The 19,219-nt window shown below is 47.3% G+C and overlaps 1 protein-coding gene across 2 annotated transcripts in view; it reads right to left on the bottom strand.

Moving 5' to 3' along the window:
* The window catches only part of SMARCAD1 (SNF2 related chromatin remodeling ATPase with DExD box 1), an 809,617-nt gene that overhangs the window by 222,184 nt on the left and 568,214 nt on the right, over positions 1-19,219 (bottom strand). For both annotated transcript variants that reach the window (XM_078676227.1, XM_078676228.1), the window contains exon 15: positions 490-625. In XM_078676227.1, coding sequence (XP_078532353.1) covers positions 490-625 — 136 coding nt within the window. The remainder of the gene's footprint in view (positions 1-489; positions 626-19,219) is intronic.

Genomic DNA, 19,219 nt, shown 5'->3' on the forward strand with positions numbered 1-19,219 from the left:
AGTCCCCAGGTCTCATTTGGAACTCTGAAAGGATTTCATTAAATGAGAAATCTGTATGAAGGCATTCTTCAGTGCAGAAGCTACAAGAATACCATGTTCTTTTAATCTCGACTTCAGCAACACCTACAGTTTGAGGCACTGAACGCTAAGCAAACAGGTGTGCGCAACAGCCCCAAGCCAGTCATGTGCGGCCTGACAAAACATCATTATTAAGTGGTACCTGTAGGATTATTATTTTTTAAACCCCTTCTCACTTATCGAAGAGTCTCAAAATATAGTTGGAAAATAACTGCATATTAACTGCAGAAGTAGTGACGACAGAAGCATGCCATTATCTCATTGTTTGAGGATTCATTCATCTTCTGATTTGTCAAACCAAGACAACTTAAAAACATTAGGAATGAAAATGCTGGTTTCATCATGAAAGCACACTGGGAGCAAGTACACTGGGCGCTCCAGGTAAACAACACAGATAATAGAAGCCCTTACATTTAAAGTCATAAGGTGCTGGTAACGCATGGAACTCATATTTTTAAGCATGTGCCCTTCATCAAAGACTGCATAATGAAGTTTCATCCGTCGAAACAAGCTGCGGTCATCTGAATTGCTGATTGCACTGTTGTACCTGCCAAAGAAGAAAACATGTGTTTAATACTGTAGCATGCTATAAATGTATCCGAGCTGCAACAATGACTTTGGTTAAAATTTGATGATACAAACTGTCATGCATCCAACCTAGTGCTCCCCTTCGAAGGTAGCCGTTTCATGTCTCTACACATGAAGAACAATTTACTTACCTTCAGTAACTCTTTCTGGTGAATACTCTAATCACAGATACCTCACTTTTAGAATATCTCCAGATCTGTTCAGCACAGCCCCTGTGCACCAGCAGGTGTCTCTGTGTGGTTCCACATTTCCCTGGAAATGACAGTTGAAGCTGCATAGGTGTCACTCAAGCACCCTGATGCCAGTTTCTTTCTGAATACAACCTGCTCCCTTGGATGTGGAGCCCGAAAATTAATTGTTTGTGTCAGAGTGCAGATCTCCAACTTGAATTAAAGATGGATAAGACTATAACACAGAACATGGCAGAAGGGGGGTAGTGAGATGGAGTATCCACCAAAAGGAGCTTTACCAAAGGTAAGCGACTTGTCATTGGGAGGGATACTTCTAAAAGCAGATTTCTTAACTCCAAAAGGTGTTGGGTCTGTGAAATGGCTCAGACCAAAATGTCCTCAGGACCGAAAGTGTAAAATTCCAATCCTTATGGACCAGACAGTCAAGACAGTAGTGCTTTGTAAACGTGTGCACTGATGCCCACATATCAGCTTGACAGATGTACAGGATGGGCACTTTGCATTTTATTTATTTTTATTTTGAAAGTTTTATAAAGCGCGAACAAGATCCTAGCAGATATCAGAGCGCTGTACATACAGTAAATGTTACTTAAACCGAAAATAAGAGCAGATCAAAAACATATGTACAAGGCATATAGTAAAACAGCATAATTAGGTGTAACATCCAAGGAAAGAAAGTGTCTTGTGGGTGGGGGCGCATGTGCGTTTCGTCACAGGATTTCAGTAGATTCAGTAGAATCAAGTGAACTTGGCCATGAGGATGGCTTTAACTTCCTTTTTAAAAAAGGTAGTGGATGGATTGAGTCTGGTTTCTGGGGTAGGGCATTCCAAATTCTGGGTGCCATCCCAGAGAAGGATCTGTTATACGTTTTTTTCTTATGGAATTTTTGTGGTTTCAGTAGTAGTTTTGCCACACTTCTTGAGGATCTGGGCCCACCCGAGATCGTCAATTTCTGTGCCAAATAGCTGGGTGACTTGTGATGCATGGCTCTGTGTGTCATGCAGGCAATTTTCAGCTGGATTCTCGCCTCGAGGGGTAGCCAATTCAAGGATGGAAAGCCCGGGGAGATGTGGGAGGTACGTTTAGATCCAGTTATGAGTCTTGCTGCGGCGTTGATTACAGAGAGAGACACATACGTATTCCACTCTGGGTATAACCAGAGCTTGTACTGCCTGTTTGAAGTCATTGTGTGGTAAGAAGGGTTTCATTTTCCTCAATGAGTTTATTTGGAAGTTGGCTCCCTTTGTAGCATTGTTGATATGTTTTTGCATGTTGAGGTTACTGTCAAGAGTGATTCCTAGTGATTTCGCTGAGTCTACGATGGTATGTTGAACGTTAAACTCTGTAATATGTTTGATCCAATCTCGCATTTTGGGGATTTGAGCCGGGGGAGCTATTAGTAGGAATTCAGTCTTTAGGGCATTCAGTTTGAGATGATTTTCTGCAAGCCAAGTTTGGGTGTTCCTAAGCGCTGTATTAAGTAGTTTGACGTCCTCTAGGGTGTGTATCTTGAGGTAGAGTTGAGTATCATCTGCGTACATGTGATATTGCACGTTAGAGGCTTGTAGGATTTCAGTGAGAGGTTCTAGGAAGAGATTAAACAGTGTTGGGGATAGTGCGGATCCTTGCGGGACACCTAAAGATACTGGGACAGGTTTGGATAGGGTGTTATTGACTTTGAATTGTTGTGTCCGATTTTGGAGAAATTAAGGGAACCAACTAAGCACTGTCCCAGCCAAACCCATTCTGTGCTTCAGGAGGTCTAGCAAGTTCTCATGTTTGACCGTATCAAAGGCCGAGGAGAGGTCCAGTAGGATGAGTAGACAGGATCTATTTTGGTTGAGTATGTGCAGCGCGTCGTCAATGATGTGTGTCATGGCTGATTCTGTGCTGTGGCCTGCACGGAAGCCTGATTGGTGTTTGTTGAGAAGATTAAAGTGATCAATATGTTTCGTTAGCTGTAGGTGCACACATTTTTCCAGCAACTTGGCTAAGGTGGGGATATTTGAGATAGGGCGAAAGTTGGTAAGGTCCGTGGGCTTCTTTAGAATGGGTGAAACCTGGCCTACTGTGAGGGTATCTGGAATGCATCCTTGTAGAAGTGAACTGTTTATGATCTTGGACCAGAGAGGTAAAAGCAGTGGAGTGAGGTCTTTAACTGCGTTTGCCGGAAGCGGGTCAGAGAGGTGGTTAGCTGGCTTCAATGCCCTGAGTATTTTGCCTATGGCATCTTCAGAGTAGGAGGTAAATGATGACCAGGCTGCATTATTTTTTGGGTTGGGCTTTGATAGGAGTTGGCATGGCGCAGTTTGGGGAACAGGAGGGGTTAGTGTATATAGGATAGATCCTTTAGGAGGTCTTTCTTGATGGTGTCAGATTTCAAGGTGAAGAAGGTGGAGAATTCTTCACAGTTTGGCTGCCGGCATTCCAACTCTTGTTGACGATGAGGAGCCTCCTTGGTTTTAGTTTTGATCAGTTCAAAGAGCTTTTTGGGACGATTTCTTGCCTAATCAAGTTGAATATTTACAACAAGGGGTGGTGATGGACAGAGTCTCTGAATTAAGCAGAATACTCTCACCCAGTCAAGAGATAAGGGATAGATCCAACACCGTTTTTTAGCTCATTGCACCATCCCAGTTTCAGAACCTGGCTGTATGCAAATTAGTCTGTCCCTGGCCCAGTGCATCATGGGAACAGGGCAGACCAGACTACAAAAGCCAATTCTTACACTGGGAAGGAAACAAGCTTCCGGGGACCGGTTTCTGGCATTTCAGCCGTCTTCGGCCCGGCTTGCTTGAGTCCTGATGGTGCAATGAGCAAGGGACTCACATCTGAGTATACCCTTCCACGCTTAGGGTGGACAAAAATATTTACAACAAGGGGTGGTGATGGACAGAGTCTCTGAATTAAGCAGAATACTCTCACCCAGTCAAGAGATCAGGGATAGATCCAACACCGTTTTTTAGCTCATTGCACCATCCCAGTTTCAGAACCTGGCTGTATGCAAATTAGTCTGTCCCTGGCCCAGTGCATCATGGGAACAGGGCAGACCAGACTACAAAAGCCAATTCTTACACTGGGAAGGAAACAAGCTTCCGGGGACCGGTTTCTGGCATTTCAGCCGTCTTCGGCCCGGCTTGCTTGAGTCCTGATGGTGCAACGAGCAAGGGACTCACATCTGAGTATACCCTTCCACGCTTAGGGTGGACAAAAATATTTACAACAAGGGGTGGTGATGGACAGAGTCTCTGAATTAAGCAGAATACTCTCACCCAGTCAAGAGATCAGGGATAGATCCAACACCGTTTTTTAGCTCATTGCACCATCCCAGTTTCAGAACCTGGCTGTATGCAAATTAGTCTGTCCCTGGCCCAGTGCATCATGGGAACAGGGCAGACCAGACTACAAAAGCCAATTCTTACACTGGGAAGGAAACAAGCTTCCGGGGACCGGTTTCTGGCATTTCAGCCGTCTTCGGCCCGGCTTGCTTGAGTCCTGATGGTGCAACGAGCAAGGGACTCACATCTGAGTATACCCTTCCACGCTTAGGGTGGACAAAAATATTTACAACAAGGGGTGGTGATGGACAGAGTCTCTGAATTAAGCAGAATACTCTCACCCAGTCAAGAGATCAGGGATAGATCCAACACCGTTTTTTAGCTCATTGCACCATCCCAGTTTCAGAACCTGGCTGTATGCAAATTAGTCTGTCCCTGGCCCAATGCATCATGGGAACAGGGCAGACCAGACTACAAAAGCCAATTCTTACACTGGGAAGGAAACAAGCTTCCGGGGACCGGTTTCTGGCATTTCAGCCGTCTTCGGCCCGGCTTGCTTGAGTCCTGATGGTGCAATGAGCAAGGGACTCACATCTGAGTATACCCTTCCACGCTTAGGGTGGACAAAAATATTTACAACAAGGGGTGGTGATGGACAGAGTCTCTGAATTAAGCAGAATACTCTCACCCAGTCAAGAGATCAGGGATAGATCCAACACCGTTTTTTAGCTCATTGCACCATCCCAGTTTCAGAACCTGGCTGTATGCAAATTAGTCTGTCCCTGGCCCAGTGCATCATGGGAACAGGGCAGACCAGACTACAAAAGCCAATTCTTACACTGGGAAGGAAACAAGCTTCCGGGGACCGGTTTCTGGCATTTCAGCCGTCTTCGGCCTGGCTTGCTTGAGTCCTGATGGTGCAATGAGCAAGGGACTCACATCTGAGTATACCCTTCCACGCTTAGGGTGGACAAAAATATTTACAACAAGGGGTGGTGATGGACAGAGTCTCTGAATTAAGCAGAATACTCTCACCCAGTCAAGAGATCAGGGATAGATCCAACACCGTTTTTTAGCTCATTGCACCATCCCAGTTTCAGAACCTGGCTGTATGCAAATTAGTCTGTCCCTGGCCCAGTGCATCATGGGAACAGGGCAGACCAGACTACAAAAGCCAATTCTTACACTGGGAAGGAAACAAGCTTCCGGGGACCGGTTTCTGGCATTTCAGCCGTCTTCGGCCCGGCTTGCTTGAGTCCTGATGGTGCAATGAGCAAGGGACTCACATCTGAGTATACCCTTCCACGCTTAGGGTGGACAAAAATATTTACAACAAGGGGTGGTGATGGACAGAGTCTCTGAATTAAGCAGAATACTCTCACCCAGTCAAGAGATCAGGGATAGATCCAACACCGTTTTTTAGCTCATTGCACCATCCCAGTTTCAGAACCTGGCTGTATGCAAATTAGTCTGTCCCTGGCCCAGTGCATCATGGGAACAGGGCAGACCAGACTACAAAAGCCAATTCTTACACTGGGAAGGAAACAAGCTTCCGGGGACCGGTTTCTGGCATTTCAGGCGTCTTCGGCCCGGCTTGCTTGAGTCCTGATGGTGCAATGAGCAAGGGACTCACATCTGAGTATACCCTTCCACGCTTAGGGTGGACAAAAATATTTACAACAAGGGGTGGTGATGGACAGAGTCTCTGAATTAAGCAGAATACTTTGGCCACCATAAGTGTGGAAGGGTATGCTCAGACATGAGTCCCTTGCTCACTGCACCATCAGGATTCAAGCAAGCCGGGCCGAAGACGGCTGTAATGCCAGAAACCGGTCCCCGGAAGCTTGTTTCCTTTCCAGTGAAGAATTGGCTTGGTAGTTTGGTCTGCCCTGTTCCCATGATGCACTGGGCCAGGGACAGACTAATTTGCATGTAGCCAGGTTCTGAACTGGGATGGTGCAGTGAGCTAAAAAACGGTGATGGATCAAGCCCTGATCTGTTGACTGGGTAGGAGTGTTCTGATTAACTCAGATACTCTGTCCATCACCACCCCCTTTTTGAAATTATTTTGGCCACCATAAGTGTGGAAGGGTATGCTCAGACATGAGTCCCTTGCTCACTGCACCATCAGGATTCAAGCAAGCCGGGCCGAAGACGGCTGTAATGCCAGAAACCGGTCCCCGGAAGCTTGTTTCCTTTCCAGTGAAGAATTGGCTTGGTAGTTTGGTCTGCCCTGTTCCCATGATGCACTGGGCCAGGGACAGACTAATTTGCATGTAGCCAGGTTCTGAACTGGGATGGTGCAGTGAGCTAAAAAACGGTGATGGATCAAGCCCTGATCTGTTGACTGGGTAGGAGTGTTCTGATTAACTCAGATACTCTGTCCATCACCACCCCCTTTTTGAAATTATTTTGGCCACCATAAGTGTGGAAGGGTATGCTCAGACATGAGTCCCTTGCTCACTGCACCATCAGGATTCAAGCAAGCCGGGCCGAAGACGGCTGTAATGCCAGAAACCGGTCCCCGGAAGTTTGTTTCCTTTCCAGTGAAGAATTGGCTTGGTAGTTTGGTCTGCCCTGTTCCCATGATGCACTGGGCCAGGGAAAGACTAATTTGCATGTAGCCAGGTTCTGAACTGGGATGGTGCAGTGAGCTAAAAAACGGTGATGGATCAAGCCCTGATCTGTTGACTGGGTAGGAGTGTTCTGATTAACTCAGATACTCTGTCCATCACCACCCCCTTTTTGAAATTAATCAAGTTGAAGGCTGAAAAAGTTGGCTTTGGTGCGCTTGATCTTTCGGAAATATGCGTTTTTTTGTCCTGAGGATCTTGAGGTGGTTGGCGGATGGTATTGATCTCCAGGCCAGTTCAGATGTTCTGAGCGAACGCCTGTCCTCGTTGAGTATACCGTTGTACCAAGGTTTTGAATCTTTCAAAGAGACTCTTTTTAGTTGAAGAGGTGCCACCTCTTCTAATATCGATGTCATGGTAGAGAGGTAGTGGTTGGTGAGATCGTGTACTTTGGACGATCCTACGGGCGGCAGCAGGAGGAAGGCAGGGTGTTGGGGTTGAGTTTGCTCAGGTCTCTTTTCCACACTTTTGGCAACCACGCGCCCGCACGGTATCGCTTGAACTAAATTGCCAGCCGGGCTCAGCCCACATGTGTATCCGGTGGTCCCTCGCTGATCATGAGGCAGGGGCAGCCCCCACCTACTTAGGCACTGCCGGTCTCGCTCACGCCTGGAAGTGCGGCTGCATGCCGCACCCGTTCCCTCAGGCGTCCTCCTCAAACCCGATCGGAGGCAGGCTCGCAGCCAACACCACTCCTCTCTCTGTATCGGCAGTGCAGACGCGGGCAAGCTCAAAGCCGTCACCGCTCCTCTCTCCTCATCGGCAATGCAGCCGCGGGCAGGCTCGCAGCCGTCACCGCTCCTCTCTCCTCATCTGCAATGCAGCCGCGGACAGTGCAATATAATCGAGGCAGGGGCAGCCCCCACCTACTTAGGCTCTGCCGGTCTCGCTCAAGCCTGGAAGTGCGGCTGCATGGGGAGTTGCGGGTCAGCGGGTCCTACCGCGCCCGTTCACTCAGGCGTCCTCCTCAAACCCGATCGGGGCATGCTCTTCTTAACGTGCTGGGATCGAATCTAGCACTCAAGCCACCCTGGGGGTCAACGCAACGCCTGTGCGAGTCTGCCAAGGGTCGCCTACCTTCTCTGTCTCGCCTTGAGCCGATGTGGATCGACTCTGCACTTGAGTGGAATGAGCCCCTAACCCTTCAAGGGAAAACGTCTTAGCTAGTGCATAGCAGATTTCAATGCAAATGACTATTCATCTGGAGAATGTTCTTTACTGCAATTCCTTGCCTTGGTTGGACTGGAGGGAATCTGATCAGTGAAGGCTTTTTATACTTCTTTTGAGGGATAAGGTCAGGTAAAGAATGCCAGACGGGTGATAGCCAGCATTAAATGGAAAGGTGCTACTATAAGAGTTTTGCTGGAAAAAAATGTCTATGGCGAATGGACAGAGTGCCTGCAGCTTACTCACGCAACAAGCCGAACTTACCACAACTAGAGAGTGTTCAAAAGGCATAGTGGATAACTGCACTGGCTCAAAAGTAGTGCACATTAGAAAAGTGGAAACCCAATTCAAGGCCCACTGTGGCATAGGAAAGGGCTTTGTTAGAATCATGTGTTGTAAACCTTCAAGCAATCTCATCTCAAAAGTTAATTTTAACAAAAAAGGTTGATCCAGCAACCTAAAAAAAGCTGAAACAGCTGACAAATAGCTTTTAACAGTGCCCTACGCAATTCCCTGCTAAGCCAAAGACAAAACAAACGGCCACACAGCTTAGATTGCAGGTCAATTCGAATTGTGTGGCTCAGATTAATCTAATTATTAATAGTGTGTTTTCTTCACAGTTTCAGATGTTATGACGTTTTTCCTCTAATGTCTGAAGATAAGACTAAAAGCTATGAGTGTTTAGCTAAATGGAAGCAAAAAAGGGTGTTAACTAAGATACTAAAGTCTGATGTCTTTGTTCACAGTGGCTATAGACGTTACAGTGCTGGGCGCTTGATGTCCATGATGGTGCGGCGTGCACAGTTTTACACTGTAAGCGTGATGTATATTTCAAATGAACCAATGTAGCATGCAAATGCAGGACAGGTATGGATGAACAAGTTACTTACCTTCGGTAACAATATATGTGTAAGAAAAATAGGTTAGTTATAGATTCCTTACCTTAGAATTACCCCCAGATGTCCGACTGGATCCAGAAAGTTTTTCGGCAGCAGTACCTCATGCTTGTCGGCAGGTGGCGTCCGTCGACTCCACGTTCGTTGACTCAATGACTCCGCGTCAGACGTGGTCGCCGGGATGATATTGCAGAAGTTACTTAGACGCCGCCCTCGCAAGCTGTATTCAGTTCTGTACACGACTTTCCACGTCAGGAACACAGAGTCGTACACCACTGGTGCACAAAACTAGGGCCCTGAAAGGAAGTCCTAGAAATCAGTTCGCAGAATGGGGAGGATGGGCGGGGTGGTAAGGAATCTATAACTAACCTATGTTTCTTACAGATATATCGTTACCGAAGGCAAGTAACTTGTACATCTGAAAAAAACAGTTTGTTATAGATTCCTTACCTTAGAATAGATACCCCAGCAAGACTAAGCCTGGAGGAGGGTCTGCAAAGTAAGTTCACACCAGAAAGTCCTGGAAAACTGAACGGCCAAAGAAGCCATCTCTCCGGACTAAGCTGTCCAGGCAGCATTGCTTGGTGAACATGTGCAGTGATGCCAACGTAGCCGCCTGACAGATGTCATTTAGGGGGAGTCCCCGTCCCAAATTAGTAGTAGCTGCTGTCGCCCTTTTGGAATGGGCGCGCAGCCCCACTGGAGGCTCCTTCTTTGCCAAAGAATAGAAGGCCTTGATGCACAGATCGACCCACCTGGATATGGTCCGTTTGTGCGCGGCCCAACCTTTCTTAGCGCCCGCGTAAACAACAAAGAGCTGGTCATCCACCCGGAATTGCTTAGTGCGATACAAATAAAAGGAGGGTGCAAATTTTGGATCCAGACAGTGGAGCCACTCTTCCTCTTTTGAAGGATGCAGAAAGACGGTGGCCAAAGTAATGGTTTGGCCAATATGAAAAGAAGTGACCACCTTTGGAAGAAGCAAAGGATGAGTTCTGAGGACGACCTTGTCCGGATGAACAGCCAGAAAAGGAGGCTTGAAGACAGAGCTTGTAGCTCACTCACCCTACACGCAGAGGTGATGGCCACCAGAAAAACAGTTTTCATAGTGAGGGGTCTGAGAGGATAGTTATGTAGCGGCTCAAAGGGAGCACACATCAGAAAGGTAAGAACCAAGTTCAAGTCCCACTGAGGCATTATGAAGGGAACAGGTGGAAAAAGTTGAGTAATGCCTTTGAGAAATCTATTTACAACAGGGGGCTTGAAAAGAGAAGGCTGATCAGGAAGTCTGAGGAAGGCTGAAATGGCAGAGAGGTAGCCCTTAATACTGTCTAGTGCAGAGCCCTGCTGGGCCAAAGACAGAAGGAACAAGAGAAGCTCAGAAAGAGGGGCAGAAAGGGGTTCCACAGCCTTTGCTGTGCACCATGCCACAAATTTATTCCATCTGCAGGCGTATACCATCTTAGTGGAGAGTCGCCTGGCTGCCAACATTACATCACAGACTTTGGGAGGCAAGTCCAATGACGTCAACTGGCGCCGATCAATCTCCACGCAAGGAGGTGGAGGCTGGACAGGTTCGGATGGAGGACCATCCCCTGCTGCTGCAACAGAAGATCCTCCCGAAGTGGGAGGCGGATCGGGCGATCAATGGCCAGGTTGAGCAGCTCGGGATACCACACTCTTCATTCCCAATCCGGAGCCACAAGAATAACTTGGCCCTGTCGCGCATGATCTTCTTTAGCACTCTGGGCAGAGTGGTATAGGCAGAAAGGCATATAGAAGACCGCAACTCCACCCGTGAAGAAAAGGCGCCTAGCGAGTGCCGCCTTGGAAATTCCAATGCGCAGAATTGCTGACATTGCGCGTTCTCTTCGGTGGTGAATAGATCTATCCAAGGCTCTCTCCACGGTTGAGAGAGACCTTGCACCACTTTCGAGTAAAGACACCATTTGTGATCCATCATGCACCTGCGGCTGAGTTTGTCCCCATGGCGTTCAGTGAACCTGTCAGGTGTTGGACCACCAGGGATATGTCCTGATGCCCCAGCCATGTCCAGAGGTAGAGGGCCGCTTGACATAGGGTCCACGACCCCACCCAGTCTTGTTTATTGCAGTACCACATGGCAGTGGTGTTGTCCGTGAACACCTGCACTACTCTTCCCCACTCTTCCCCGGACAGGGGGAAGGAATGCTGTTAGTGCAAGACGGATCGCCGGAAGCCCCTGAGATTTGATGTGGAGCTCAGACTCCGCTGGACACCAGAGGCCTCTGTTCTCCGCCTCCCATGTGGCCGGCCCATCCCAGAAGAGATGTGTATCACCACGGTGTGTTCTGGTTGGGGAAGGGAATGATCTGCCGTTGACCTAATCCTGGTTCTTGAGCCATCACTGCAATTGTCGTGCAGTGCCCTCTGAGATCTGGCGCAATCGGACAGATTCCCCTCATGCTGCACCCACTGGAACTTCAGGTCCCACTGCAGAGTCTGCATATGCCACCTGGCATGATCGACCAGCAGGATGCAGGAGGCCATGAGGCCCAGCAGCCTCAGGGTCATCCTGACCGAAACCCGGGATAGAGGCTGAAAGATCAGATTCATAGCCCAAATATCCCAGACTCGCTGTTTGGGAGGATAAACCCGAAACCGTGTCATGTCCAGAACAGCTCCAATGAAGAGGAGCTTCTGAGAGGGGTTCAGGTGTGACTTCTGCACATTGATGGAGAACCCCAGCGAATGCAGGTCAACCGTAGTCTGGAGGTGGGAGACGACTGCCTGGGGTGAGCCTGCCTTCAACAACCAGTCGTCGAGATAGGGAAAGACTAGAACTCCTGATCTGCGCAGATGAGCTGCGACCACCACCATCGATTTCGTGAACACCCACGGGACGCTGGTAAGGCTAAAGGGGAGCACAGTAAACTGAAAGTGATTGCGGCCTACCATGAACCCAGGTAACGCCGGTGGGCCGGCTGGACGGGGATGTGAAAATAAGCATCCTGCTACCATCCAGTCTCCAGGGTCGAAAGCATACAAGACCTGAGCCAGGGTCAACATTTTGAACTTCTCCTACCGGAGGAAGCGGTTGACGTGCCTGAGATCTAAGATAGGATGCAGGCCCTTGTCCTTCTTGGGCACCAGAAAGTAGTGTGAATAGCAGCCACGAACTACTTCTGGGACAGGAATGCACTTGATGGCTCCCTTGGCCAAGAGCGCCGTAACTTCCTGTTGGAGAAGGGCCAGATGATCGCCTGACATGCGGTGGTACTGGGATGGCATGGCTGGGGGGATAGTCTTGAAGGGGAGGGAGTAGCCCCTTCGGACTATCTGCAAAACACACCTGTCCGACGTGATGGTGCGCCAGTGGGCGAGGTGATGGCAAATCCTGCTGCCCACTGGCGTTTGATGGGCCTGAAAGGTCAGACTAGGAAGGTTTGGAGGCTGCTGCAGAGGGGGCGGTGGTAGACTGGCCCGCCCGCTGGCCCCCAGAACCACGTTTGTGGTTCCCACGTCCCCGGCCGCGCTTTAGGTTGAACAGCTTGCGCTGGTTTGTGGCTCTGAAAGGAACATGTTGGGGCACCACTTCCGTGGCCACAAAAGGGGCGAAAGGTGTGCAGGGTGTGTGGTGGAGTGGCCAAAGGACTTGGCCGTAGCCCGAGAGACCTTGAAGTGCTCTAGCACACTGTCTGCCTTGTCGCCGAACAGGCTACGACCATCAAAAAGCATGTCCATCAAGGTCTTCTGGATATCCCCAGAAAAGCCAGTCGTCCTCAACCAGGCGTGACGGCGAAGCGTCACAGCCGTTAAAATAGTCCTACCCAGTGAGTCGGCAGTGTCCAGTCCACAGCGGATGGCGAACTTTGCTGCGTCTCTCCCCTCGTCAACAGCACGGGAGAGCACCGCCCAGGCCTCCGGACACTGAGGCAGCACTTGCTCCACCGTATCCCGCACAGAGTGAGAATAACGGCCCAAGAGGCATGCAGTGTTCACCGACCGCAGCCCTAAGCTGGAGGAAGAAAACAACTTCTTCCCAAACTGATACAGCTTCTTGGATTCCCTGTCCGATGGTGCGGTAGGGAATGCACTTTGGGACGCTGAGACTTGGACTACCAAGCTCTCAGGGGGCAGGGGTGTTAGGAGAGGAAAGTGGGGTCGCCTGGGGCCGGGCGGTGGCGTCGAGCAACCATTCTATCCACAGGAGCCCCTGTGTAGGCCAGGACCAGGAGCCCAAAAGGATGTCCATGAGGGCCTCATTAAACGGCAGCAGGGGCTCCGAAGAGCTCGCTGCTGGTTGAAGTACCTGTGTCAGGAGGTTAGTCGTGACTGCCACAGTAGGTAGCTCGAGGTGTAGGGCCTCTGCCTTCCTATGCAACACCACTGTGTAAGATGCTCCCTCCTCCGTAGCCATGGTAGGAGACAACATGCCAAGGTCTGGTGAGGTGTCCAGACCACTGGCATCTCCCAGCAACTCTCCCCAGTCCTGATCGTGCTCCAGCTGAGCAGTTAGAGGGGCCTCAGGCCCTTCCTAGTCTTCCTCAAGCTCCTCTGGCTGCCAAACTGGCTGAAAATGGCCAGGGTGGAATGCAAAAATTGATAGGGTAGATTCAACAGTTAAGGTTAATTTCAATGCTTACAAATGAAGAAGGTACACAACATTTTAACCTATAGTTCATCTGTAAAAAAACACGTCCATTCCAAATAAAATCAAAAAAGTGACATATCTTTCATCAATAAAACAGTCACTTAAAATACATTGAAACATGGAGAAATGGACTGTGTAGTCGACGTTTTGGTCTTCTATTGTTTGACTCCCTTAGACCATCTTCAGGACAACAAAGTTTGCATATAGCAGTGACCCTTTTAACACACTGGTCAGAATATTCGAACTAGGCAGTGTTGTATGCGGTCAAAAGACACTCTCTAGTGTTCCTGGTTTTGTTCCGATATCTTTTGTTCCCAGAACAATAATATCGTTATCTTTGTGGGATATTAATTCCAACACAGCCTCCTTGATCTTCTGTTTGCATTTAATGCTGCCAATATTTCAAAACTGTCTCACAGCGCGGCGGACGGAAGTCCCTCTCAGTGAAAGAACGGGGACGGTTCTTTCACTAGGACTATAGCAAGGACTATACCTACAAAGTGTGTTTATGCACCGCTTGCAGGTTTTCAAAACAAATGAATAAAGGGCATTGTCATATACAATGCCACTGGCATTGTAAATGGCAATGCCTTTTATTCATTTGTTGTACAAAGTGTTTGTTTACGCACAGCTTGCAGGTTCTGAAACGCATAAATAAAAGGCGGTCATTTACAATGCCAATAGCTCCAACTCTCGCAAATGCGAGACCTATTGCATTGCAAATAGTTTTTTTTTAATCATTTGCTCCCAGAAGTGATTTTAACTATGTATAGCTATTTTCTCCTCCAGCGAAACATTTTACCAAAGGGGAGACACCAACAAATGCAGTTTCCATACTGTTGATGATGTAACTTTATGTTTAAAGAAATACCTAATCTAACTTTAATAGCCACGAATAAAGATAGTGTTGGGGCTACAGCCGACAAATGCAAACCACGCACTTTGACACTCTGTGCAAGACAAAAATCTCTTCAGCCTGCACCGTGGCCTGCGCACCCGGAACAAGGCCCACAACTTGACACTATCAGGGAAATATGTACCCTTTATACTTAAAATTTCAAGCAATGGACAAAGCCAACCAGTCTGCCCTTGGCAAGGTGCTGCAATGCTTATTAATTAATTTATTTTAATTGCAGGCATACACCTTAAAAAGTAAAAGGGAAAAACATGCTGCCTAAATTGGCAGCCATATGCTTGCAATAAAAAAGTAAATGTTGATAATAAGAAAATGTATATAATTGTATTTCTTTCTAGTGGGCAAGTGTACTTAGAACAGATAAAAACCCTTTTTAATTTTAATGCATAGCACAGAAAAAAAAATAGTTTTATTAGAACAAAGTGTTATTGACGTAATACCCAATACCTGAAAACATTTTGAACACACAGAAGATGAACAACAAACATTTATAAAAATATGAACGGAAAGAAAAGAGCATTCTGCAGAGTAGGGAAGCACCCGCAAGTCATAGGAGGAAGAAACTGCACTACGGAAACAATATTGAAATTGTGGGAGTGGAAGAGGAATTCAGCACAGAGAATAAAGGGGAAGGTGGAAATTGGTAAGATTATGGACCCAGACTTGTCTCAAATGGACAAGTACTCCAGGACAAGGTGTGAAGAAAATGAGACTATCACATGGACAAGTCACATGGATAAATGCAAAATAAAGCAAAACTGTGGGATTCAGTGACTGTGTGCTTTCTCCTCCAAGTCACAGAATCTGCCCAAATCAGGGGAAAAAAACATAAAAGGGTAGAGTGACCCTGTGCTCTAAGTAGGCTTGGCCCTGGAGGTGCGAATATCAGATATTCACATGCCTCAATGTAACTTCCCACCACCATCAGAAATGACAAACAAACTGACATTTCAGGAGGAGTATGAAGCATAACATTGACTCGCTGGTGAAAACTGTTCAGACATAGTAAAGAGAGCTTGTGTGATCCTGGGCAAATTATGCGCTATTTCCCATGTCAGCCTATATAGGGAGCACACTGCTGTAGATCAATACATATGTAGACCTAGCTTCTGTTCTTGGCAACACGTTTCTAAGCTCAGATGAATAATTAAATGATGCCCTTAAAGAAAATGATGCCCTTCAGGAAGCTCTTGGCATCGCATGTCCAGAATAAAAGCTATTGTAAGCTTGTTAATTTACAGAGAACGGGTGGCCTTCATGAGTGTTACTGATATGTTTGAAACATCAGCGGTTTTGAAATGACATTGCACCCCTTCCTTCAGACTAGCTCTCCTCTGAACCGGCTTCCATCAGAAGAGCAATACCCAGGTTAGATGATGTACGCTTCGCTTGTACTCCTATCCCCTGTGAGGATTACCAGCCCCAGCTCTCTGCAGACAGCAGAGTGTGCCCAAACATAAGTAAATGTCCTGCCCGATAATCATATTAAAAGCATCAAGCGGTGTGATGGCCAGCAGCCGCTGCAGCAGGTCCACCCTGGGCTCAGCATCAGGGCGCATAATACAGACGGAGAAAGACAAAGATATACCAGCTATGCATTGCCGCTATTTAACAATTACGGACACCGGTCTCTGACCTGAATTTTTCGGTGGTGCGGGTAGAATGCAAGCCAAGTGGAAACCCCGAACAAAGAACTGAATGTTCCCGAGCAGCTTCCAAGGTGTTGGCTAAAAGAAAAATAATAAGATAATTTGCTTCCCTGTTGCTGGTGGGGGGGTGGGGTGGGGTTGGGTGGGGGGTGGGGGTGAGTAAAGCGTTTCATGTTGGCAGCCTGCACACCTTAACTTAAAACAGGAAGATTGAGGACAAGCTGTCTCCGTGGAGCCGACAGGGGAGGCAAAGTGAAAGCCATGCTTGCATGAAATGACGGAAGATCAGAAGCACCATGTTCAATGCGGACTCAGTAGATTTCTACTCTTAGGGAAATTCAGAAATACGGCAACTTTCGTTTTTTAAAAGTTACTTTTCCACTCTGCTACCTGGCCGTCTTTAATCCTGTAATCAATCCACATAATGCAATCTAACACATGCCTCCTCTTAGCATCATAATCCCACGTAGAACTTTAAACTGTTGCTCATGGTAAATAGCTTGTAAGTAGTAATATTTTTTTTATGTATAGCGCTCCGATTCGTATCTGGGTTGTATTTGTTATATAAAACCACAAAATGAAAAATAAATAAGCTACCGGAGAACGGAAGCCCGCGTGTGCCAGGTCAGGGGAAGCAGCGGAGAAGAGACCAGGGGAGTCCTGAGAAGGAGCCTGTAGCAGCCACAAAAGAGCCCGGTGAGTGGGGCTTAGTTGTACCGTGGGGGCTGGTGCGTGTGTTTGTTCTTGAGTGATCGAGTACACGTGCACTGGCTGGGGGCAGCTGGTACGTGTGTGTGCGCGTTCACAAGTTAACTCCCGCCTCAAGCCTAATTAAGGCGGCACTAAGCACCAGCGTACACATCTGAAACATTAAATGCAAATGCGTCTCGTCACAAGCCTGTACAACCGTGCAAATCGCCAAAAGCCCTGCACATGCCTATATCCTATCCCACTTCCGAGGCAAGTCAGCAACAATAGATCTTGCTGGCGACATCGATTTCGCGCTGCATTCGCCAGGCGAGACCTAAAAACGAAGAATTTGGGGTGGTTTTCCATTGTGGTTGGCTGCTCACCGAGGCTTGATTGCATGAAGGGGTTTTTGCAAGCAGTACAGCCAACCCCATGCCGCACACGGCCGCCCATTGAGGTTGGATACGGTAATACCATCTTAAATTAAGTAAAAAGAAAAAAAAGAAATTTACTGAAAAATACAAAGTTTAAACTGCTGTTAGGTGAAAACAGCCATTATAACGTCATGTTTCAAACGCAAACAAATTAAATTCAACAGTTAACGTTTTGTGAGCTAACTATAAATAGAACCCTTGTCACGCCCTGCTTATAACTTCACACATTACATTGCTCATAACATGTTCAATGTGAGTTGAGGTACTGTGGTACTCCTGTGGAAGCCGTTGCTCAATCTACACCCCCATGGTACCATGCAATTTTCCTCAAGGAAGATTGTGCAACAGGCAGGCAGTGTGCAGCAGGGGTTGACTGCAAATGGGAGGCCAGGCCCTTAGAGTGACCACCGCTGCACACAGCTGAAGACTGTGCGCACAGGAGGTTGGGCACTAGTGAGAGGTTGGGTGTAATACCTAGCATTCATCAAACTCCCAAAGTGCACGGCCAATGGCTGTGTGCAGCGGGGGTTCTCTGCACATGTTGGGTTGGCTGCAGGGCCTGCCGTCGGCCTCCTCAAAGTAGGTGGAAGAATGAAAAAATGTTGACATTTCTCCAAACATTTAGGACTGCTATGATGCATTACACCTACTACTTGTATATTGAGCACTTAACTACAGACATGACAAAGATACTTTCCATTTTTGAAACAGAGAAGGCAGTTCTAAAAAGAACTTGAGGATCTATGTATTTTTGAAAATATTTTTGTAGTTTTTTCTTTTTGAGGAAGAACAAAAACAATAAAGACAAAATCACTTTTGACCTGTAGCCAAATGGATTAGCACCAACTTTCATCTTGCTGTTGCACTTTGTTCACCTATGGATTAATTGTCCCACACACTGAACAGGACATTTCTATGGTGGCAAATATAGCCTCAATGTCACTTGAGTGGGGCTGCAATATGTCCTGTACCATTGTACCTCTAGATGTTAAAAGTTTGTCAGATACACCAACATTAGTAGCAGAGAGTGATGCAGCTGCATCTTCCATTTGACTAAGGAAGGCTTCAAGGAACAGATTTTGATGAGGGGGGGCTGTAGTTGTGACTTATCGGCTGCAGATGTCAGTTTTAATGATGCTCCCCAAAAAGAATAAAAAACATCAATGAAATAAGGCCCACAGTCAGACAGGTCTGACTCAGTGAGAAACAAATCTAAAATAATTGTCAAGAGGGAGGAACTACTTGAATGAAATTAAATGAAATGTCAACTTATAAAGCGCGGTTGCTGCCCTGGGGCGTCCAAGCGCTATAAAATTGCTTAAAAGGCAAAAAAAAAGTTTAGAGACAAGCATTAAACAGAATAGTCCAAGGTTACTTCCAAGGTTTAACCGCTTCGCCGGAAAAAGATTACGTGTGGGCAGTTCGGACTGCCCCCGGCCGTCCGACACACACGCCCATGTGAAGTCGGACGGCCCCCCGGACGTTCGACGCATGGAAAAGGTTAAGAATACAGTGATAAGAACAAATAAAAAGTGACTTTACTGAAAGATCGAGGCACTGCAACAGCTAAAAAAGCATAAATGTTACTAAAGGATTAATTGATCTGTGAGGAAACCCATAGGCTCAAACTTAAAAAATAAATTGACTATTTTTGGGTTCCAAAAGACTCCCACGGGACACGGAAAAAGAAGTAAAGGCCCCACAGAAGTGATTCAGCACTCTCTAATTGTGACTGGGGGAATGACGGTACCTATGGGACAAAAAAAATTAAAGAAAAAAGCTATTTGATTGGCCACTCTGGGAGTACAGATTGCTATGGAGAGGTATCGTTGGAAAGGGGAGAACCACCTTCCCTTTCCAATGGTATCTCTACCCAGTGGATCACTGCTTAGCAATCGGCACATGAGAGCCATTACTCAAGAAATGATCCTCCTACTAGGTGCAAGGGATACTGGTGAGCTTGAGGGGGTATCACAACCCTCCTAAAATATCAGTAATTCGGGGAGGGGGTGGGGGTCCGGGGGTGAATACCTCCAATAAGCCCTCCTCCCATTGGGCAGAAAGT

The sequence above is a fragment of the Lissotriton helveticus genome, chromosome 2_1, assembly GCF_964261635.1.
Source record: "Lissotriton helveticus chromosome 2_1, aLisHel1.1, whole genome shotgun sequence".
Classification (NCBI taxonomy): Eukaryota; Metazoa; Chordata; class Amphibia; order Caudata; family Salamandridae; genus Lissotriton; species Lissotriton helveticus.